Consider the following 25806-nt stretch of genomic DNA (forward strand, 5'->3'; position numbering starts at 1 on the left):
GAGAGAGGTGGCGTCTGCTAACCGGTGTGTGGCAGCCACTCTTGTTGTTTGGACTCATAATATGAACTTAGTGGTTTGTTATGGTGAACAAAACATGCAAATACTAATATATAACATGTGTATATAGTTTAGGAACAACAAAAATATTTGTTTATTGTTTTTATGAACATAATAATGGAATCACTAATATGCACACCATACATTTGAGTATAGCAATGGTTCATACATTTTATTATATAAATATATTAAACTACACACAACTGAATTATATTACTGCAAAAAAACAGAGAAAAAATCAGAGACATTGATATAATTAGGTAATAATATCTTTGTGGCAACTCCCGCCTGACAGCCCGGGTGGAGCTGACCGGCGCCGGACTCATACTTATTTTTATTTTTTATTTATGCATATACAAGAATGTACATAAGGAATGTGAGGATACAAATATGGTAATTACAGTCTTGTAAAGCCACTAGCACGCGCAGCGTTTCGGGCAGGTCCTTAATCTAAGAAAATTTTAAGGAGGTAAATACTTGCAAAATTTATAGACAAAAAAATTATAACAGATTACATGGAATGAAAAAAAAGAAGATGAGAGAAAATTATAGGTACAGTATATTAAAGCACATAGGTAGCTATGATTGATTGCAATGACAGCTTAAAATGGTAGTTGACAACAAATTGGTAGGCACAATACAGCAGAAACAATATAAGATTGATTGCAATGACAGCTTGAATGGTAGTTGACAAAAATTGGTAGTCACAATACAGCATATGGCTAGCACATAAAAGAAGACAGCAATGAACACAATGATAAGGTTGTTTGATATTACATAAAAATTAGGAGATTGGGTAACACTAGGTACAGAGCAAATTTAAAGCTCAGTGTAGGAAACTAAATAGATGAAGTTAGGTACTTTTTGGTTTTGCTTTTAAATAAGGCAAAAGTTTTACAGTTTTTCAATTCACTAGGGAGTGAGTTCCATAGACTAGGTCCCTTAATTTGCATAGAGTGTTTACACAGATTAAGTTTGACCCTGGGGATATCAAAGATATATTTATTTCTGGTGTGGTGATAATGGGTCCTATTACATCTGTCCAGGGAGAGTTTCAGAGCATGGTTTGCATTTAAGAACAGGGTTTTGTAAATGTAGTTGACACAAGAGAATGTGTGGAGGGAGTTAATATTTAGCAAGTTTAGGGATTTAAACAAGGGAGCTGAGTGTTGTCTGAAAGCAGAGTTAGTTATTATTCTGATAGCAGATTTTTGCTGTGTGATGATGGGCTTAAGGTGGTTTGCAGTGGTAGACCCCAATGCACATATACCATAATTAAGATAGGTGTAGATTAGTGCATAATATAGTGAGAGGAGAGCAGAGTTAGGAACATAATATCTGATTTTGGAGAGTATACCAACTGTCTTAGAGACTTTCTTAGTTATGTGTTGAATGTGGGTGCTGAAGTTGAGTCTCTTGTCTAGGAATAGGCCAAGAAACTTGCCATCATTTTTATTACTGATGTTAATGTTGTCTATCTGTAGCTGAATTGCATTTGATGATTTGCTTCCAAATAAGATGTAGTAAGTCTTTTCGATGTTTAATGTTAGTTTGTTCGTTGACATCCATAAGTGGACTTTTTTTAATTCATTATTCACAACATTATTTAGTGTATGTGGGTTGAGGTTTGAGTAGATAAGGGTAGTATCGTCAGCAAACAATATAGGTTTGAGAATATTAGAGACATTAGGCAGATCGTTTATATATATAAGAAATAGAAGAGGTCCTAAGATGCTGCCCTGTGGCACTCCAACGGTAATTGGTAGAGTGGAAGAAGTTGTATCATTGATGGTTACATATTGGTGTCTGTCACTAAGATAGGATCGGATGTAGTCAAGGGCAAGGCCTCGGATTCCATAATGCTGGAGTTTAAGTAAGAGGTAGTTGTGATTAACCGTATCAAAGGCTTTTCTTAGGTCAATGAAGAGTCCAATCGGAAACTCATTTTTGTCAAGGGCTGAGTAGATAATGTCAAGGAGACTAATGATTGCATCATTGGTGCTCTTTTGGGACCGGAAGCCAAACTGGCAGGGGCTGAGTATGTCGAATTTTACGAGGTAGGAATAGAGCTGTTTGTAAATAATTTTTTCAAATATTTTTGAGAGAATGGGTAGATTTGATATTGGTTTATAATTGTTTATGTCCGCCGGATTGCCTCCTTTATGGACTGGCGTTACTCTTGCTTTTTTGAGGATATCAGGGAAGGTGTGATACTCTATAGATTTGTTGAACAGTAGTGCTATTGGTGGGGCAAGGGCATGGGAGGCTCTCTTGTACACAATGGACGGAATTTCACTGGTGTTCCCTGCCTTGGTTTTTAGAGAATGTATGATGGACACAACATCTGCCGGGCTGATTGGTGAAAGGAGAAGAGAGTTTGGATAGCTGCCTGAGAGATATGTGTTAATATGTGTCTGAGTCTGTGGGATTTTACTGGCAAGATTAGCACTAACCGATGAAAAGAAACTATTAAATTCATTTGCCATTTCTAAGTCAGTTGACGGTATACCCCCATCCTTGTAGAGTTTTATTTGGTTATGTGAGTGTTGTTTAGTTCCTAGGATACTAGAGATAGTTTTCCAAGTGCTTTTCATGTTGCCTTTTGCTTCATTGAATCTATTCACATAATATGCAAGTTTTGCCTTTCTTATGATACTGGTAAGCATTGATGAGTACCTTTTAGCTACTTCCTTTGAAACTAGGCCAATCCTAACTTTCTTTTCATATTCATGTTTCTTGTTGATTGAGTTGAGAATGCCACTTGTGAGCCATGGATTGTTTAATCTTTTGTCAGTTACTTGCTTGGTAAGAAGGGGACAATGAAGGTTGTAGAGGCTTAGAGTTTTGGAGATGAAGAGGTTAGCTAATGAATTTATATCATGGGTATCATTGAATTCAGAATCCCAGTTAATATTGTAAAGTGCCTCTGTAAGATTGTCTAAAGCTGATTCACTGTGTAGCCTAAATGAAAGTTTCTTGCTTTTTGGTGGTGTTATGTCCATGTTCGCTATGAGAAAGGTAGGATAGTGGTCAGTTGTTCTGTCGTAGATTATACCAGATACAAGGGGAGCTGTTATGTTTGTCCATATGTGGTCCAAGGTAGTGGCTGATGTTTGAGTGACTCGGGTAGGTTTGGTGATTGTGGGGATTAGCATACAGGAGTTCATGCTGTTAAGGAAATAGTCAACTTGAGAGCAATTTTGTTGACCCAGGTCAATATTAAAATCTCCTCCCAGAATGAAGTGGTTTTTGTTGAGATTGTTGTTTATAATAAGATTCCTTAGGTTGTCTGAGAAAGAAGCTATGTTAGTATTGGGAAATCTATAGATGGCTCCAATAGTCAAAGAAGATTTAAGGGATTTAATTGTAAACTGAGCAAAAGTATATTCACAGTAGTCATCTCTGTCACTAATAACACTGTTGCAGATAAATGTATCTCGGTAATATATAGCTGTGCCACCACCTTTTTTATTAGGCCTACAGTTATGAATGGCTTTATAACCAGCTAAGTTGTAGAGTTGGGTATAGTCTTTATTTAGCCAAGTTTCTGTTAAAATAATGAACGATAGGTTAGTACCTATTGCTGTGAGTAACGCATTTAAATCGTCAAAATGTTTACCAAGTGATCTAACATTTTGGTTATAAACTGATAGACAGGTGCTATTTTGGAGTTTGTTTTTAGCCTGGTGTGCTGTGAAATACTTGCAATAATGATGATCAATGTGCTGGTTGGTGTAGATATGAGACAGAAGATTTTGATCAGGATCAATATCAGTGTGCATAGGATGCAGAGGGATCACGATACAAGATACACGATAAAGCAAAACACAAGAATAAAAGCAAATACAATAAAATAGTAACAATTTAGAAGTAAAATAAAGATCCAATAGATAGCCAGGGAGGACACAGAAGTTACATAAAATAAAAAAAACAAAAAATCAGTAGAGACTGACAATATAAATGTAAAATAAAAAATAATAAGAAAAATGATAATCATAAAAAAAAATGATCTTGAAGATAATTAGCTTAGTAATGGTTAATTAACAGGGTAATAAAAAGCCCTAGGTTTAGTGACAAGGGGATTAACTAAGAACAAATAATTAAGAGTATAAAACAGGCAAAGATGACAAACAAAAAAAAAATAAAAAAATAAAAATAAAAATAAACACCTTTGGAAAGGAAAGGCAGAGCTTAAGTACACTTTGGTTGTATGTGAGACTACAAATTATGTTCTGGTTATTCAGCTGATATCCCACAGTCATCCAGGAAAGAAGTGAGGTGTGCTTCAGTGGTTATGACATAAGTTTTTCCAGAGTCAGTCTTCCTAGCTATTATTTTACCATCGCGCACAAAACAATGTTTAATAGCAGTGGATCTATTGCAAATTCCACGTAGTTTAAATAAGAGATTTTGTCTGAATCTGGTAAGACATTCGTTCACATAAACCTTGGATTTCATAGCGACTGCAGCAGTGATAAGGTCTGACTTGCGGGAGCAGCTATCTAACTTCACCCTTATCTTTCTGTTGTTTGTACCAGATGATTTGGCACCCACTCTATAAGCTGACTTAATGTCTCTTGCTTCGATTGAATAATTCAACTTAGTACGCAATTCCTGGATCACGATGGCAGTACAGTCTTCTCTGTCAGTTTCATGGGGAAAATCCTGTGATGAGATGATGACAGAATCAAGGAGCTTAAGCTGGTCTGATTCGTCTTGGGTTGCAGTGTGTTGCTGTTGTAGGGAGTTAAAATGGTTCTCTAACCTTTGTAGCATCTCTTCTTGCTTCTTAGAGGTTTCTGCTGGTTTAAAGTTAGTAACCGAGATCTGAAGAGAGCTTAATTCCTGTTCGAGGTGGCCGACTATGGCAGACAGATCTTGGTTAATCTTGTGCATGGCCAAAGCATCACTCTGAAGCTTCATTATCAGGTCCGACTGCTCTCGGATTATAGACTTTTGGTCGTCATGTATTTGAGTCAATAATCTGAGCCATGGATTATCAGCGAGACGCTTAAAGTCAGTACATGGGGAGGCAGCTCGTTTAAGTTGCTCCATATGGTTACATAACTGTTGTAAGGCTCGAGTCAGTGACGACGCTTCAATCAGCTGGGAAGGTTTGTTATTGTTGACGCAGGGAGGGTCGGTACTCCCCCCGGTAGCCCCTAAGGGGGAGACAGCCGCATTATTCCTGTTGCTAGCTTGGCTGGTTGGGTTCATCCTGATAGGTGTGCTATCATTCTTTACGGCCTTGCCGAGCTTAGAATTGTTTGGCATGGTAGCAGCAGAGATGTATGCAGCAGATGGGGTAGACTCGTTGATATGGCAGCAGCAAACGTCAGGTTAGCTTCCTCCAGGGAGCAACACTAATGAGGTCGAGATGAGGTAGTAGGTTAGGTTTTGTCGAATATTTCGGTCACATTTAGGTCACTGGGTACTTAGCTGCCTTCTGGAGTTGTTACATCATGTTAGGGATGTTGTGGGCTCAAGGAGCAGCTGATAAAGTTGGAGGGGCAGCAGGGTCGTCAGGAGCGGATGAGCGTTCGAGCGTGAATGCCTCAATTTTGCCAGATTTCCTCGCCCAATTGCGGCCAAAATATGTTGCCTACGATTTTTATATTTTTTTCCCCATGATCAAGGAACACATTTTAACAATCTTATAAGAATTTTTTTTTCCTAATGCCTAATGGTGTTGCAGGCTATAAGCTTTAAGATGTTTTTTAAGATGTTTTTTAAGTATGTTTTTTTTTTTTTTTTTTTTTTTTTTTTTTTTTTTTTTTTTTTTCAAATCAACGCTGTTTTAATGTAATTTTCTGTAATAATTTGTAATTGTATTTGTGCTGTTTTTTCAACAATGTTCCCCCCTCTTTTACCTCTATTTTTATTTGTACTCAACGCATTTTTTTCTTTTTACCCATTAGTTTTAAGCTTTAGTCAGTAGTGTTTTTTCCTGCCCGAAACGCTTTGCGTAATAGTAGCTTTAGGCATTGTATGTACTAGCTCTATCTATAATGCCAACAAACTTTGTAAAATCTCTTTATGTATGTACCTTTGCCTAAATAAAAATTATTATTATTATTATTATAATTATTATTATTATTATTATAATTATTATTATTATTATTATAATTATTATTATTATTATTATAATTATTATTATTATTATTATAATTATTATTATTATAATTATTATTATTATTATTATACCTACAGGTTAAGGATCTTCCAGAAATGCTATGTGTGTTAGTAGCTTTACAAGAATGTAAAAACATCTATGGTATGTACAGTTGGATCTCGGTTTTCGAATGCCCGCTTTTCAAATTTTTCAGTTCTCTAGCTCAATTTCTTCAAAAAAATTGACTCGGTACTCGAAGTTGTTGATACACGTATGGGCCGACCTAGTGCGTAGCATGCTTCAGTTTACCAGTGTCTCCTGCCTAGTCTCCTCCTTTCCTCTCCCAATGTGGTTTGTCTCACCTTATTATCACTCTCAATGAATTAACTTAATTAACCCCCTGTCAACTAGTGGGGCTAGGTATCTTAAGTCTCCTTGTTTCACTTTTTAACTTAATTTTTAATTTACTCTTTACTAGTCTTTTACTGGACTTAATTAACTGAGTGCATTAACCCTTAAACTGCACATGGCGTATATATACGCCCTGAGTAACATGTCCCATGGTGCACATGGCATATATATACGCCATAGGGTGCCAGGCCTGATTCAAATGGCCCGCGGCTACACGGGGTTCACAGTAGCTTCCTCAGGGCTCTTGTAAACAGATGCCATTTAAAAAAAAAATCGTGGGCAATATTCTCAGGTGTGAGAGGCACAGTACTGTTGGAGCAACCAAGGCCGGCGCACACAGCATGAGCGAACAGCATTGATGTTCAGCTTGTGACCACAGCATCGCCGAAAAATGTCAAAATAAATATATAATTGTTATTATTTAGCGATGACAATATTACAGATGACCCATGACTGTGATATAAATAACCAGGGTTGTGATAATAGCAGGATTGTTGTAATAATTAGCGCTGTGGGAGGAGTGATGCTGAGAGATGGAGGGAGACAGCATCGTTTACTGTGTGGCTAGCTGTTATTGTTTGCATTCACCATACCAGGTCAGTGGTTCTCTATGGTGAACACAAATGTAGATACTTATATATAATGTGTGTATTAGTGTAATAACAGCAAAAGGATTATGCTGGGCCATATGGGTGACGGAGGTGACGTTGTCTGCACGATTTGTCTAGCTGTTTAGAGGGTGGCCACTATGCTCTTTGGGTGCACTACACGCTTAGGTGTACAGTTACAGTGCATAAAACATGTAGATATTTATATATAATATGTGTATATAGGGTAATAACACTGCAAAAGGTATTGTTGGGGGAGAAAGTTTAGTGTGTGTGACCTTGAAAGAGTGAGGGAGCCGCCATCTGTGTATAGCGACGATTCTTAGTGCCTGAACTAACTATCAGCTTAGCTGTACAGTTGTGGTGAACAAAATATATACATACTTATATATAACGTCTGTATATAGTGTAATAACACCACAAGCGGTATTGTTGGGAGAGAAAGTTTAGTGTGTGTGACCTTGAAAGAGTGAGGGAGCCGCCAGCCGCCATCTGTGTATAGCGAAGACTCTTAGTGCCTGAACTAACTATATCAGCTTAGCTGTACAGTTGTGGTGAACAAAATATATACATACTTATATATAACGTCTGTATATAGTGTAATAACACCACAACTGGTATTGTTGTGGGAGAAAGTTTAGTGCGTGTGTTGAGGGAGTGGCAGAGGGAGTGGCAGCGAGTGGCTGGCTTGTGTGTGGCGGTAACTCCTCGTTGCTTTTCGACTCTCAATACCAACTTAGTGGTTCGTTATGGTGACCAAAACATGCAGATACTTATATATAACCTGTGTATAGAGTGTAATAGCAGCAAAACTATTTGTTTATTGTTTTATAAACATAATAATTGAATCACTAATATGCACATCATACTTTTGAGTATAGCGATTATTCACCACTTTTATTATATAAATATATTACAATACACACTATTGAATAATATTACTGCAAAAAAACTAAGAAAAAATCAATCGAAGACATTGAAACAATTAGGTAATAATATCTTTGTGGCAACTCCCATCTGTCAGCGCGGGTGACGCTGACCGGGTCTGACGACCGCTCTGTCAACGCCCACATTTTGCCAGACTTCCTCGGTAAATTGCGCCCAAAATATGTCATCTACGATTATTTTTTTCCGTGCTCAGGGGACACAAATTAACATGTTTAGAAGACGAAAAAAAAAATTTGAATTTTTTTTCTTGCGCACAGGGGTGTAAATGTCCCAAGGACCCCTGAGCAGTGTAAGGGTTAATATTTCTTTAGGTCTTATTAATTATACAGTCATAACTGAACTATTTATAGTTAATAATCATTAGCTTAAATTTGCCTATGTTTATTATTAAATTTTTTTCTTTGATTATATTTATTACCTAGTTTGCCTAGCCTTGCCATACTCCCTTACTCCATTGTACCCCTGGCTTTGCCTGTGTCTCAAATTGCAAATTGTTACTTACAGTGTACCTGAGAGTACAGGTACTTGTAAGCAATCTACCTCATTTTTCTTTTTTTGTTCATTTTGTTTTTGTATTGTATAGTCTTGTTTATATCTTTGTTTTGTATATCTATATCTTTTGTATTGTATAGTCTATGTTTATATGTTTTTTCTTTGATTTCATTTATTACCTAGGTTGCATAGCCTCGCCATACTCCTTTACTCTATTGTACCCCTGTAAGCCCCTTGTAAGCTACCTCATTTTTTCTTTTGTTCTTCATTTTGTGTTTGTTTTGTATAGTCTTGTTTATACATTTTTCCCCCTTTTATAGCTTAATTCTACTTTGTAATTTGCCATTCTTGCCTTGTTTTCCTGCAACCAGCCTTTTTATGCAGACAAGTATAGACCCAGAACTAAACCTCTTATCCACTATCTATGACAATCATCACTTTAATGATCTAAATTGCAGATATTTTGCAGCACATGATGTAAACAATGTATTAACACATAATCACAATATCTCTTTAATCAACTTGAACATTAGATCCCTAGGTAAACACTTCGATGATGTTAATGCCTTGATTGAAACTATTGACAACAAATTCTCTTTTATTATACTTACTGAAACGTGGTTGAAAGAGGACACTACTCAACTCTTTAACATGCCTAACTACTCGGTACTTCACAACTGTCGTCAAATACAGAGAGGTGGTGGTACTGCTCTTTACTACCACAAAGAACTAACATGCTTAAAAGAAATTAGAACTAGAGACTGCTGTGGGGAATATATCTTCGCCAGCTTCAGAGTCAAGGGTGCCAAGTCTGTCCTGTCTGTGGATGCAGTCTATAGAATTTCTAGCACTGATGTGTCCGAATTCAACTCAAACCTTAGAAATCTAATACTCGATAACAGACTGAACAAAAACCATCTAATTATCGCAGGGGACTTAAATATTGACCTCTGCGATCCTGAACACCCTACTGCTGTTAGCTTCCTCATACCCATAATCACTAGACCTACTAGAATCACTGATAGTACTGCCACGACTCTAGATCACATCTGGACAAACATAACCTCTCCACTTACTTCAGGTATAATCACCGATAGCACTACAGACCATTACCCCACATTTCTCTTAACTAACATTAGCAAACCACCTCTAGAGTCAAGGGAGTTAAGTTTTAGGCTACACAATGAAACTGCTATAGACAATTTTATAACTGCTGTTGATAATGTCAACTGGGAGTCCGAGTTAGGTAACACAGGGGACATTAACCTAGCAGTGCAATCTTTTCTTCAAAAAACTCTTAGCCTTTATAACACCCACTGTCCTATGCTTACAAAACAAGTCACAACCAAAAGGCTTAACAATCCCTGGCTTACAAAGGGAATACTTAAATCCATTAATAAAAAACATGACCTTGAGAAGAAGTATAGGTTAGGAATTGTCTCCAAAGAATTCTCAAAGAATTACTCGTTACTGCTATCCAAGATAATTAGACGAGCCAAAACTAAATACTACGAAGATAAATTTACCCAAATAAAGAGCAACATTAAAAAAACTTGGAGCACAATTTCACAAATATTGGGATCAAAGAAGATTTTAAATAACAAATCAACACTCCTGTCCAATAACGATGGTCAGCTTTCAGCCTCTGATTCTGCTATTGAGTTCAATAGGTTCTTCTCTTCCATTGGGTCATCCCTTGCAAATGATATTCCATCTTCCAGTACTGATGTTAAGGACTACCTTACAGGTAACTATCCACAGTCTCTGTACCTAAAGCCTATTAATTCCACTGACGTCAATGAGATAATCCTTTCCCTTAAAACCAAGTCTAGTGCCCTTGAGGAGATACCAACTTTAATTTAAAAAAAAAACTCCAGAACCTTAGCCCCTGCTATTGCATTGCTCTTCAACAAGTTACTTGAACTCCAAACCTTTCCAGATATTCTTAAAAAAGCGAGAGTAACCCCTGTACACAAATGTGGTGATCTCACAGATGTTAACAACTACAGACCTATATCAATCCTGCCTAACTAGTCAAAAATATTTGAGAAACTAATCTACAAGCAGCTATACTCTTATCTAGCCAAACACAATATACTTAGCTCTTGCCAATATAGCTTCAGACCCAAAAAAAGCACTAACGATGCACTTATTAGTATGATTAACTTGATTCATGCAGCTCTTGATAAAAATGAGTTCCCTGTTGGGTTATTTGTGGACCTGCGTAAGGTTTTTGACACTGTCAACCACCAAAACCTTCTTCTTATATTACATCATTATGGAGTCAGAGGACACTCCCTGCAATACCTCAAATCCTACCTTACTGACAGGCTCCAGTATGTTTCTGTGAATAATTCAATTTCTCTCACCCTACCCATCAACATTGGTGTTCCTCAAGGCAGCATAATTGGCCCTCTCCTCTTTCTCATCTACATTAATGACCTTCCAAAGGCCTCCCAACACCTCAAACCAATTCTATTTGCTGACGACACAACCTTCATTTACTCCAGTCCTGACCCCCTTGCTCTAAATGCCACAGTAAATACTGAGCTAAATAAAGTCCATCTTTGGCTAACTGCCAACAAACTCACCCTTAACATTGACAAAACTTTCTATATTCCATTTGGCAATAAACCCTCTAATCAAATAAATCTCAAAATAAACAATACCCAAATTTGTAACAAAATAGATGGCAAATTCCTTGGCATTCTCATTGACCACAAGCTGAATTTCCAGGGACACATTCTAAATATATCAAAAAAAGTTACAAAAACTGTTGGCATTCTTTCTAAGATCAGATATTATGTACCCACCCTGCCCTGGTGATTCTCTATTACTCCCTCATTTATCCATATCTCAACTATGGTATTTGTGCTTGGGGTTCTACTACCCAAAATCATTTACGTCCTCTAATTACTCAACACAAACCTGCTATTAGGACAATATCAAACTCTGGCCTCAGACATCACTCGGTACCCCTACTCAAATCTCTGAATATGTTAGATATTAAGTCACTGCACATTCTCTCATGTGTATTATACATATATAAAACGCTGAACTGTAATGCCAATCCTGACCTCAAAAGCTTCATTGACGGTTGTAACAGAACCCATGAGCACCACACCAGAAATAAATATAGTACAGTTTTGATATTCCAAGAGTACGACTTAATCAAACTAGAAATGCTCTACAAATCAAGGGACCCAGAATGTGGAATGACCTTCCCAACCATGTTAAAGACTGTACCTCTCTCAACCAGTTAAAGATAAAAATGAAGCTATACCTAATAAATTCCCTGTAACCTACCTTACCCCTCTATTGTCAACCAATGTCTGTTTTTTTTAAATGACGCTGTTTGTCGACTGAATTGTATTTGTGCTGCTTTTTCAGCCATGTTCCCCCCCTTTTTAACTCTTTTTTATTTATTCTCAACTCATTTTATTCCTTATGCTCAATTAGTATTAAGCTTTAGTCATTTAAGTTTTTCATGCCCGAAACGCTTTGCGTAATAGTGGCTTTAGGCATTGTATGTACTAGCCCTATCTATAAATCCATCACTCTTTGTAAAATCTCTTGTATGTATGTACCTTACCTAAATAAACATTTGATTTGATTAGTGACAACTGCACTTGAATTCTTTGTGAAGAATTTGATTGTTTTTGTGCTTTTTGGTTTCTGAACATAGAAGTTCTTATTATATATCATGCCATGAGTTCCAACAAAGACAGTGGTAAAGTTCAACCAAGGAAAATAGTTGTGAGGATAACAGAGGAAAAACAAGAGATCATTCATAGTGAGACAATGTGATGTCTCACTACAGACAAATGTTAAAACGTAGGGAAAAACAAGTGTCTATACACAGATTCTTAGTAAGACAAGCAAGCAGTGAGCCACAACCAGGTCCAAGTGATATGCCTGCAAAACGTAAGAGAGAGAGTACCCCAGAAATATCATCACTGCTGTTATAATGGATCGGGACTCTCCTCCCTCTTTCCTCACTGTCTTCCATACACCAAAAAGAGTCCTCAATAAAGATAAGATATACTTGTACTGTACACATTATAGCACAAAAAATAAGTAGTATTATGTATAAAATGTATTTTTAGGATAATATTTTTGAGGGTGTGGAATGGATTAATTCAATTTACATTATTTCTTATGGGAAATTTGTTTTGGTTTTCAAATTTTCAAATCGTTTCTGGAAACAGATTAAATTTGAAAACGGAGGTACCACTGTGCTCTCATAGGCCCAATGTACCTTCTTGTATATACAGTATATAATATAAGAAATCTATAAAAAAAATTCACACTGCCTGCATCTCAACTGGCACCAGATCTGCATGCTCCCTCAGCATCCCAGGATGCTATAACCCCATTCTTATCTCTCTTGCTACCCTGCATGGTCATAGCAATCAAGCCAATCTGTATGCTACTTACATTTCAATAGGCACTGGGTCTGCATGCTTTATCACCGACCCAGGGACCAATAACACATATTTCTGTTTTTCTCCCCCACACATCTTTCACCATCAAGGGGGGGGTACTGAAGTTGTCTCATTCGAGATAATGTACCTGCTCCACATTTTCCCAGGACCTTTATTGCAACTATTTAAAGTTCCCAATAATATCTATAATCGCTAATGACACCTGCAGTCATATTCAGTAACCATTAATGTCATCTTTAACAAATCCCCCAAGGTTTCCACAAATCACTTGACAGCCAAAAGCAACCAGCAAACTTCCCATCAGAACAAATGTTGGGAAGACCTCGCCAGTGACCTTGCCTCACTTAGAGCTCCACTGCCAAGTGGGTCTAACACAAAGTCAGATGGATGTAGATATAAGATGACCAGAGACAGCATCGCCTGCCTAGTTCCAATTCCCACACCAAATTCTACAAGCTTTGTTACAGAGCAGACAGCCACTCCTGGCCTAATATGAGTGCCCTCCTTCAAGCTCTCCACCCCTGGCCTTGCTCAAGCTCTCCTCCCCACGTCTTGTACAAGCTCTCTGTTTCCAGCCACCTCAGGACTACATCCTACCTGACAACACTAGCAGCACATAACAAGCATCCTTGACTCAACTTATCATGACACCGTTGTACCATTTCTAGCATTCAACTGCTGTAGCTAAACTATTAATACTGTAGACATAAAAAACAACCATACATTTCAATATTGTTATGAAAAATCTTACATATTACAGTACCATTCAAACACCAATCATTGTAACTAACCTACCGGTATAACAAATATATAACTAAATTTACCATAGTGTGTGTTTTTGTTATCATAGTAACAAGTGTTACACACTCATCACCACTCTCATTACCTTCCAGTCATTGAGCATTACAACTGCATCTCATTGTACTTATGACTTTTAAAATGTGACATTCACTTGCATACAAATACTGTTGTACCAAACATCATAATGTAACTTCAAGCTTACCTGATGACACATGTACATGATCCAGCACGAAGATCCTCCATCACGTCTATTAGCTTCGCCAAGGTCATGTTCTGCTTGTCTAAACCATTTTTGGGCTTCAGGACGATCAGGCATCTTTCTCTCATACATCAGGCTTCTAAATGACCCAAAGGAACCTGTAGATTGTGTTGATAGTGGTGATTTAAATACATTACTGTAGTAATTACTGGAGGCACCATTAAATGTATTTTCATTTTCATCATCTTCATCATCTGGTATAATCTCTCCATTCTCCAGACGATTCAACAGTTGTATATATTGCATTACACGGGTACTGAGCTCAACTCTATGACTGTTCTTATCTGGATGCCACTTGAGGATCAGGCGGCGCAACAGGTGCTGTCTTTCTTTTTCATCATTAACTTTCCATATTTCTTTCATTTGTTTCCTTATAGTCTTCCTAATTTCTTCTTCAGAGAGATTATCAGATTCACTGCCAGCTGACACTGTATCATTTATCACCATATCACTGTCATTTGCATTAGTTCTTACAAACTTGTATAGCTGATGGGCTCGAACTATCATGCAAGACTTTCCTTCATATCCAGTGTCAACTTCATATTCATTCATAAACAAGCTCTCATGACTTCTTACCAAGCACTTTACTTGAACAATAATGTATATATTCTCTTCAGCAGTTTCAATTCCTGCAAGAATATATTTCTTCATACAGACAATTTCTCCCTCGTGGAATTGACAAAATTCATTATCCAGTAAATGAATTAAATGTTCACCAAGATAAGAACCTACATCTGTTTGATAAAATTCTTCTGTTCTATTCTGAACACCCCATGCTGTTATGCTTAATTCATCCAGTAATAATGGAATTTCATGTGGTTTATCATAACTCCTCAGAATGTTTCCTAAATTCTCCACTACTGATGGTGAATCTATCTTCAACATTGTCCTGTAAGTTTTACACAGTGCACAGCCAATCACTGTACTGGTAATATTCTCAGAAATATAAAGTGTCACTTTTCTCTCTACTTCAATACAAACTTTCACAAAGAATTGCCTCTTTAATTTCCCAACTTCATCTCCATTAAACTTTTGAATAATGGTAATTACCTTGAATTGCCTCACCTCCACTCTATCAAGACTAGTCATTAGTTCTTTATCTTCAGTTTTATTCAAACATAATCCTGTGGATACTCTATCATGATTTATAATTCTCAATACAGCCTGCTTAAAAGTAATGGAATGCAGAGTTTCTCTTAACTCATTAAGTAATTCTGTTGATATTTCCTCAGTATTACTGTCAAGGTCTTCCTTCACAGTATGAGATAAAAATTTTGGCTGCAAATTTTTAGGCAACAGATTCACAAAGTCACAATCGGTCATGTCAATTTCTAGAATTTTAAATCCAGCAAATATTGAAATATTTAAATTTCTTCTTACCTCTAAATATTCATTATCTATCACATATATTTCTGAAGATTTTTCCAATTTTCCTTCTTTTGTTGGGAGATAGAGTTCGGAAACTTGAAGTTTTTCGAGATTCAGTTTGTTTTTCACCAAGCCTTCAAGAGCCAGCTTCATACACTTAGATTCTTCGGGGTGCAATGTTAGCTTCCGACTTTCTTCATAGATCATCTTCAAAATTTGGGCATAAGTGTCACAAGTAGCAGCTTCAAGGGCTCCTAGTTTTTTAAAAAGATCTATGTATTTCCCATATGTCACTGGAACTTTGTATAAGTATGGAATAATTTCATCTTCCAAAGTTTCAATCACAAAATTAGCAGCAACAAAGGTAGAGTGCTTTGGTATATGCACTACAGGAGTACTCTGGCAGACAAGTGCATCATGAACATTGTCGCTGCACTTTTGTAAATACTCATAAATACTTTTCATTATGCTCTCAATGCCTTCATTTGTGTTCTCTTGCTTAGATATTAAAAATGTACACAATTTTATAATGTGCTTGAGAACCTTTTCTTCTGGGGGGGTATTTATGATGTTCAAATGTTCTATAATATCGCTTTTGCATGATGTAGCATAATCTGGCAAAATGCTTGCAGTTGTCCACAGAATATTTGCAAATTTTGATGGCACACTATTAGAAAAAGATACCAAACCAGATGCAGTTCTAAATTGTGGTAAAATCCTCTCTAAGATTTCACACTCTTGCGGAACAAGAAATTCAATATTTATTATCTGTGAAACACTGCATTTTAGTTTATCAAAGTTGTCAAAAAGGTATTGAGTGAGAACTAGAGACTTCTGACTAACTTCAGAATCATTACATGATAATGTACTTGCATACTGTACATACATGTCGACTGTCAGTTCATGTACCATGCCACATAATTTGAGGAAGTACCGCCATTCCCATTTTTCCCATTGCTGTGGTAAATTGCTCAACTTCATTACCATGAATACTGGATTAGACGGATCATAGAAATTATCTGCAGTTTTCAAGCTTCCATTTAACTCTATAAAAGGAGTTATTTTTAATACTGCGACAACATTTTTTATACTTTGGTTCCAATTCTCTTCTTGCTCATATTGTGTTTTTGCTAGTTCATTTCTTAAATTTGTAAAAAAGTATGTTCTTTGCTCCAATGATAAATATTCATAATTTGGCAAAATTAGTTTTACATAAATTTCCAGGTCCTCCAGAAGATACTCTGAATTCAGGTATTGGTAGATGGTTTTTGCATCAGTTGATTTTCCTTCTTTTAAAATTATTGTATTGTTGACCGCTGCAATTCTAACCAAATCATTTAAATCAAGTTTTGATGCAACTGGTACAATAAAGTTTTTGTCATCCAATTTAAGAACAGCTCCACAGATGTCTTCAAACATACAGAGTGAACGAAGTTTATTAGGACATAAAGAGGCACTTTTACAATATTTACCAAAATATTCCAAGACTTCAGACATATTTTTATCATGTTTCATCACCCTGTGAACATACTGAGCAATTTTCTCTCTGTGAAAGTAGAGATTTTCTAGTAAAACTGAAGGCTCCCTTAATGTTGCTGTAAGGTTCAACTTTGTTGGAATAATTTTGAAGAATGTATGAGGAACAGGTAATGAATGGAAAACAGACTTATTGGAAGGTAATCTACAGTAACCTGAAACTGGGTCATTGTCCAGGTCTAAAACTTGCCAGGCCTTCTGTAATGAAACTAGACATTTTTGATTGTTATAAATTAGGGGGTATAAAGACCAGTCTCCAAGAGTATATATAATATATTCCCTGTTCTTCATCCAAATATCTTCCAAGGTTTTTTCATCTTTATTGCACTTAAAATACTCTCTTATGAATGTCCATAGTGTATTCAGCCATTTTTCACGGTTACCTAATGGTAAAAAACATTCACTTTCATGATACGACTGGTCTAATTCTGCATGTAGTCTGTCTGCCAGATCCTGTAATGTGAACTCTTTCAATACATTTAGGTTCTTGTTGTCTGTTTGAGCTTTTTTGAATAACTTTACCATATCAAAGTGGATAAATTCATGTGCTGAATTTGGAAGTAGGTGGCAGTATGATGAAATAAATACTGGTTCCTTGGAATTAAAATGTTTGAGGATTCTGTCATTAGTGAGCAGCAATGGAAGCCCTTCCAAATAATTAAGAAAATGTTCTGAATATGAAAGATATCTGAAGACAATACACACATTGTTGACACTTAAAAATGGTGTCTCAGTGATGTGTTTCATAATCATTGGATTGCATTTGTCAGAGTAATCTTTATTCCAGGAAAGAAGAAACTGAAGAGCAGCATCTGAATTAAGCAAGTCAAACTCAATTTCAGCACTAATGAGTTTGTTACGCATTATTGAGCTACCCACTTTCATGCCAAGTCGCCTTAGTGTGTTTAAGAGATTTTCAATGTGATCACTAGGCCTGACAATATTAAAATCATTGGGCCTGAATGTATAATGATCACTGGGCTTGACTGTATAATGATCTTTAAGCTTGGCAATCTGTGGATCCAAATGCTTAGCAAAGTAAAGAGGAAATTCATCACTGGCCTTTTTAAATGCATGCCATTTTAACTCTCCATTTTGTAGAACAACCACTTTATATTCATTTTCAGCTGAAACATGGAATTTGTCATTTTCTGGAATAAAAACATCAAAGAAATATAGTTCCTGATCAATGATGTACTTATAAAACCATTTGACAAAATTCTTCCATATAACTGATTCTGTTTTATTTCCATCAGGCAAGATCATCCTATACAAATTCATGTTCTGTAAATATTTACACATTGTCATCTTATTATCACTTTCTGGGAAAATGCATTTCCTGTAGTAATCAACAGCACACACAGCAGCAGGGACAAGTACCTCCTTCATCAGCCAAGTATTCCACTGAGCTTTAGGATCCTCTAATCCTGTCCATAAATTTCGCCGAGAAGAATTTAAAGTAAAGTGTCCATTAACACTGAATGGCAGTCCTGATTTTACTGGCAATGGAAGATAACAAGATGTTGTAAATAAATCATTAATTGGGTTTTGGTTGGTATTCAAGAGAACAGCAGCTCCAGCATGAGGAAGCAGACTAAGATACTTATGGGAAAAAGCATCCTTCACTATCTCTGGTCGGCTGTCTTTATTTTCTGAACCAAGTTGCTGAACAATATACCAAATGTATTTTGCTTTGTTTGTGTCTGTAACTGTCATTATGTACTTTGCTCTGATCATATCAATATTAAAGACAAAGTTTAAATTATCATCAATATGTTTCTTTAATTCCATCATATGCTGCAGCTTTGAGAATTCATTTTCTTGCTGTATAGATGATTCAACACAATATTCAGTACAACACTCTCCCTCTTCAGACATGCTCATAAAGGAAATTTTACGGACATTTCTTAAAAATAACAAACATTTTGCCATTTCCAGCTTGAACTCGTCCAACATTTTTTTCAACTTACAAGCTGGGAAAGGATCTGAAATTTTAGACTGTTCTTCAATCCTCAGTGGGAGTCTAAAAACTGTACCCTCTTGGTGTAGAAAAAGCTTTTCTAGATACCCATGGAAAGAATCTGGGTGATCTTTCCGCAAGTCATTCAGATTTATAAGCTGTACCCCAGGTTTTTCAGGAGTGGCCATAGGATCGTACAAACAGTGAGGGTCAAACATGCACAGTGTTTCTCCTTGGGGAATGTCAGGTCCTCGTGTCAAGAATGATGGCGCATCAGTCAAGTGATACACAGCATTAAAACCAATGCCATACTGTCCTGTACTGGCTGGGTCTTGAATTTTGCTGCTATTACCCAAGTCTTGGATATTTTGCAGATCTTTTTGTGTGAAACCTTTGTTATTGTATACACTAAGGGCAGGTCCCTGTAATGGTGCCCATTTCTTATCAAACAATTGTTTGTCTGGGAGTTGTCTTAAGTCCTGAATGAAGGCTACTTCTGTTGCTCCTGCATCATCAGCATTTTGCAGCAGTTCCTTCATTATTCCACTATCACACGGATATTCCTTAAGAATGTTCTTCAGTCGGGTGGTTAAAGGTTCATTCTGACCAAAATGTATCCTGTTTGAAGAGTCTTCAAGACGTTGCCTAGTTTTTGTTTTTATTCCTAGCCAATTTGTCATTTCCAATGATAAAGAAATGTTTTTATGCAAACAATGAAAGTTACCAGAACTGAGATTCATCCCATCTTCACAACACAAGTTTTTTATGGGACGGAGATAACCATCTGCATCTGGAAGGTGCAACAAATGAAGGGGTAACTCACAGTCACCTGAACCAATAGGTTGAACATTAAACAACAATGCGAGAAGCTTGGAAATTTGTAATACTTCTGATTCACTTATTTTATCAGATATATATTTTTCTTTCTTTTGACTAAGTACCTGAAATACAACTTCTGCATGAAAGGTTGGTCCAATACCTAGGGCACCCATTAAATGCTTGTACATGCCAAGCCCTTCCACTTGTACTGAAAACAAGTCTGGTGAGCAATCACTCTCACTGTTAAGTGCAAATAAATTTGGTTCCATAAAGCCATGTTTTGTAAGTAATACTTTTTCATTTCTTAGCTCTTTTAATTCCTCAGGAATGACTGAATTTAAAGATTGAATTTTATTCTCAAAATACTTGTATATTTTATGACAAATTTTCTGGATGTTGCCGACTGCTGGTGAAACAGTTGGTAATATTTTGAGTTGCTGATACACTATATTTAATGGCAGATTTTGTTCATGAATAATAATACCAAGCTTCTCAATCAGTTGATTAGATATCCAATCATTATCCATATTAAGCTGTGACAGTAATAAGCTTGTACTGCCTACAAGCTCTTTGAATTCTCCCAAACACATTCCTAAAGGTTTAGAAAACCCTACAGACTTCACTGGTCCTCGAACATCTTGCTTGACATGGTCAGCACACATCTGGGATTTACATAGCACAGTGTCACCTTTCCATGTGAGATGCCAGTCTTGAGGCTTGGGCATTACTGGTAAAAATGAGACATTCTGAATTCTCTTTGCAATATTATTTTGTTCCTCATGATTTTGAGTTCCTATGTAATGCAAGATTTTAAAAGATCTTTTAACAGCACAATTATGGCAAGACAATGCTTCAACTGTCTCTGCCCTGTTCTTTACCATCACTGAAGGAATAGATTTAGAATTCATTCCCAAATCTAAAAGAATGCTATGTCTATTAGAATTATTGTAAAACAGGCACTCTGGAAATCTCTCATCAGCTGCGGTGAACATTGATGCAATTCTACTCTTAGGGTCTATTAGGTCAGAAGGCATTTTTAAATTTCCTTCTGGGATTGTAGGAATACAATAAACATTTCTGAGATTTTCTAAACATGAATGCTTAATGTCAAAAATATGTAAAGTCAGCCTATTTCTCTTCTCTGGAGTTACATGTTGCTCAGATATGTTCGGGATGAAGTAACTTGAGAAAAACATATCTTGAGTAATCATGTATTCAGATATGTGAGCAAACTGGAAACCAGCAACAATATGGTTTGGTAAAACTATCATAAATCTTGAAGACTCAATAAACTTTTCCATATATTCAAAGGCAATGCTTCCAATCTCTTCTAGTTCATAAAATGCTTCTTCTAGAAACCAACAGACATTTAGTGGATGCCAGCCACTCCTGCTTCTAAAGACTGGCAGAGCCTCACTGATAATTTTATTATAAAAATGCTTTGTGAAGTTTGTTACTAGTTTATCAGTTGTGGCAAGATTTTCAGGCCATAGAAAATAATATGGACAATTCTTACTAAGACCTTCCAATTTCAATGATGATATAAGACTATGATAGGCAGCACTTATTGCATCATTCATCAAAGTTTCATTCCAGTCTGAACCTACTATTCGATCATCCTCTGTCTGTGTCTTAAGGCTTGTGCGGTCTGGAGCTACTTCAAAAAAACCATTTACTTGAACTGGCAGGTGTGTTGTTACTGGCAATGGCAGAAAGCAGTGCATATGGCTCTCATTATAAAATCCCTGAGGAAGTTCTGAAAGCTTTAAGGGTTGCCACCCATCATTTTGTTTTCTTAATGGCACTGCCACAGCACCCAGAGGTAAGGCTTTTCCTCTAAGGATTTCTGCTAAGTTACATGATGCCCCATTACCACAATGCCATGATGTAAGCCAAGTGACTATCCAAACCCCTTCATGAATGTTGCAAAATTTTCTACTTTCTTCTGAACATACAACTTCTATTTCTGAAAGTGTGCATTCTTGAAAAGGTTCCCTGTTCCACTGAAACCTATTATTAAATAGTTGAGCAACTCTTTCCACCTGGGTTTTATCTGTTTTGTTGAGGACAGAGACTGCCAGAGAAGGACATGCTTTCTTTATTGTTCTTGAACTTTCAAATAACAGCATACTCTCTGTTGGTGATGATGCATTCTTGTTTAAGTGAAACACCTTGATGTCTCTAATATTCTGAGTAAAAAGTAGTAGTTCTCCTATAATCTTGCTAAACATCTGAAGCAGTTCTATCATCTCTTTCTGTCTGTAACTCACACTACTGATCTCGCTAGTGCTAGCTTGGGCTGGAGTCCTTAAAGGAAAGCGAAATAAAGTGCCCTCAAACTTCTTTGCCTGTTGGATATTACAGCCAAAAACATTATTAAATGGTTTAAATTGTCCATTAAGCTTACTCAGCATATATAAATTTTTCTCCTTAGAAAAATTGTATCTCACTCCAGGCATCTGGTTATTGCTGTCTAAGTAAGTCATGTGTGGATCAAATATAATATAATTAGAGCCACTTATAATGCTTGGCACATCTGTCAAGTTATAAACTGAACAAAATCCAAGTCCAAATTTCCCAATTTTGGTGGACTGATACTCCTTAGTTCCTGCACCTAATTTTCTTAGATTTGAAAAATCTTCCTCAGTAAACACTGCATTATTATAAGCCCATAAAGCTGGACCCTGACACTCTTTTAGTTTATTGCTCATAAGCCTTGTTTGTGCATCTTCATTTTGACGTTCATCATAAAGAAAGGAAACAGTGGTGGCACCAGCATCATCTGCATTTTGCACTAACTCCTTGAGGACAGCCACACCATCACGGTACTGCCGGAGCAAGTTGTGGAGACGCATGGTGAGTGGTTCGTGCTGTCCCCATTCCATGAAACCCTCTTCACCAGCCAGTAAATGTTTATTCAGGGGTGCAACACCCAAAGCTTTTGCTAGTTTATTTCCAACACTGTTGTGAACCACTCTTACTCCAAGTTCATCACTGTCAATCCAGTCACAAGACTGTTCTGAATAAGAACACTGCTGTACATCAACTAGTTCTAACCTTCCATTGGCATTTTCCACAGGTAATAGCAATTCACATGGAGGGATATCTTTGCAAAATGGTACTAGTTTATGAAGAATTTGTATAACAATATTTCTGTCATGATCAACATCAGCAAATTGCCCTAAGGAGTGGTGCTGTTGAATTTGTTGTAAAAGTGTCAAGAACAATTCCTTTGATTGCATTTCAAAACACCCTAGAGTGCGAAAAAGACTACCATAATCACGTAATTCAAATGGTACTGAATACATGTGAGGCAATAATTGCAAGTCCCCAATTTGTGATAAGACATACACTTTCTTAGGGTCCCTGAAACCTGCCTCTGTAAACACACATGGTGAATTAGACATTGAGAGTAAATGGCATGCATCTGGTGTGTTAACAAATGTTGATAGTTGCTTGTATGTTTCTTTTATCAAATCAAAATATTTTGCTTCTGTATTTTTGTATACCTTTATTATATTTCTTAAGTGTTCCATGAGACAGATAGCACTGGGTTTCTGATTCCAGCCTAAGCTGTTAGCAACATTTTGAATATCAGAGCAATGTACCAGGGGGACCACTGAGCCCAAGACATTCCTGAAGTGACTGTAACTTTTTACATCTTGAGGTCTATATGGCTTAAAAATTGTTGCCCAAATTAAGCTGGCAGGATAGTCAGCTGGTTTAAGTGTTTCACCATAAACAAAACTAACACTTCTTACAGCTTGACATATCTGTTGGCAATCAGGTCGGCGATTTGCAGCTCTGAGCAAAGCTGCAGCTTTTATTACTTTCTCCTCATCAGTTAATGATTTGCTATGGAAATTTGTTATGATTTGAATGAAATCATGTGTGGGCATGTTGTACACTTTCTTCATCCCAAGAGTTCGTAACAAGGGATAATACTTCTGAAAGCAAGTTTGGGGGTTTAAGCCTTCTGAAATCAGTGCTGCATTGTCAACATCCTCGGGATCATAAATTTGACTAGGAAGGAAAAGCGTACCACTTGTGTTAGGAACAAATCTCACGTATTGAAGCCGATTTCGAATTCCCACACTACTTTGCAGGTAACTGTCTTCAAAAATGTACGCCACAAGTTTTGCCATATCATTATCAGAATAGGTGCTCTGCAAGGCTAATAGGCACAACATTTCTTTTGTCAATTGATTGGCACCCAAAGTTTTTGCAAGATGTCGATCAATCATGGTGGATGGCACAATGAAAGTTTCAGGAAAATTTACAGGAAAGTTATTAATGTCTGGAAATATTTTGTTACAATTATTAATGCTTATATCCATCACAGTGTAGTTCTTTCCTCTGGCTTTGAAGATGTTAAGTTCTCTGTAAAGATTCACAATCTGTGGATGAAGATTGTGTATTTCAGTAACAGTAAGTAGTGCCTGAGCTTGTTCATCATTTCTCCACTTATTAAAGTTGCATGCAAGATCTTGGCTTCTATGCATTGTCATCACCTTAAGCAGAGCCTGGGAAACACCTTGAGCATCAGAATTGTTGAAATAGCTGTATAATTGATGATGTCGAACATATTCTGGAGGTTTAGGGATTACTTGCACTTTTAAGAGCTCAAGAGCAGCTACAGCTGCTTTTGATAGAGGAAGTGATGCATTTTGCACAATGATTGCACTTGAAAGACATATTAGCTTGGAAGAATCTATCAGATTTGGACTGCAAGGTACTAGGGCAACATTGCTTACACTCTGAAGATCTAGATGCTGCATAACTGACCATACTTTTGATAACCAGCATTCCAACTGTTGCTGGGAGAGTGCAAGTTGGTGGACAATCTGAGCACTCTGAGCCAGTAGTTGAGCACCATGTTGACTGGCAGAGAACTGCTTTAACTGAGATACACCTGTAACAAGAGATGATGTATTTTAAAAGTTATGCATACCAGTACATGAAGCATTAGTAATATTTCATAATTTGCTTAATTAATAGAACAAAATGTGTGATTTGTTTGCAGTTGTGAAAATAATATATACACAATTTCAGGGCTGGCACTCATTAGCTCCCTGGTGCACTGGCTCTGGAACCAGACACCCTACCAAGTACCATGACCAGAGTGGAGTATATGTAGAGGCAAGGGGACCATGGGGATCAGTGATCAACCTCACAACTAAGCAGAACTGCCCAGAATGCTTAGGCACAGCAAAATTAACTACGTATTGGTATATACATAGAAAATATGGAAACAAGATAAGTGGAGGTTTGCCCTATGTCAATAAGCCATATACTAGCATCCAAGTGCAACAACAGATGGCATCTTAGATTACCTAAATAAAGGTTAAACCTGCTTTCCTCACTCACATGTCTGGCCTTCTCCTCTCTTTTTTTTTATATATATAAATGGGGTTAAGATTCATTTAAGACTTAGTGTTGCATGGAGGATCATGTTTAGTATTTTATAACACTTCATATTTGTATTTATGTTCCCCATGGCATGTGTTCTTGGCTGATTAGTGCATACATACTTTTGTTTTAACTGTTTCCAACGGAGGTGACTATTTAGTGGGCATCCATATTCATCCTGTGAGCAGTAGCACAACATGGATTACAGCGCCAGTATGCTGTTCGACAGTTTAATATGACAACTCTGTGGTGCATGTAAAAAATTATTCCCAATTTTTTATTATAATATTGAGATAATGTGTTACATGATCATGGGAACTAAAAAAAACACAAGCGTTGAACGCAATAAAATGCCAGTTTCAGGGCGAGCTCTAAAGGCTCCTCAGGTCATTATTACTGATTAAGTGCCATAGTACTTGGGAGTCATCAGTTGTGGAGTTCTTTTTGTCTACTGGTGACCACGAGACAGTACCTGGTACCCTCACAGAGGCATAGAGAGCGATGCCCCATTGTAAGGAAGTGGTCTTTTTGAAGGAATGTGCTACTGTGGATAACTCTTGTATTTGGAATTCCCACCAGTG

At 36.9% G+C, this 25806-nt stretch overlaps 1 protein-coding gene across 10 annotated transcripts in view; it reads right to left on the reverse strand.

Moving 5' to 3' along the window:
• LOC123766595 (sacsin-like) overlaps positions 1-25806 on the reverse strand; it is a 162837-nt gene that overhangs the window by 45427 nt on the left and 91604 nt on the right. For all 10 annotated transcript variants that reach the window (XM_069308141.1, XM_069308149.1, XM_069308147.1 and 7 more), the window contains one exon: positions 14077-24728. In XM_069308141.1, coding sequence (XP_069164242.1) covers positions 14077-24728 — 10652 coding nt within the window. The remainder of the gene's footprint in view (positions 1-14076; positions 24729-25806) is intronic.

This window comes from Procambarus clarkii, chromosome 62 (assembly GCF_040958095.1).
Source record: "Procambarus clarkii isolate CNS0578487 chromosome 62, FALCON_Pclarkii_2.0, whole genome shotgun sequence".
In the NCBI taxonomy this organism is placed as follows: Eukaryota; Metazoa; Arthropoda; class Malacostraca; order Decapoda; family Cambaridae; genus Procambarus; species Procambarus clarkii.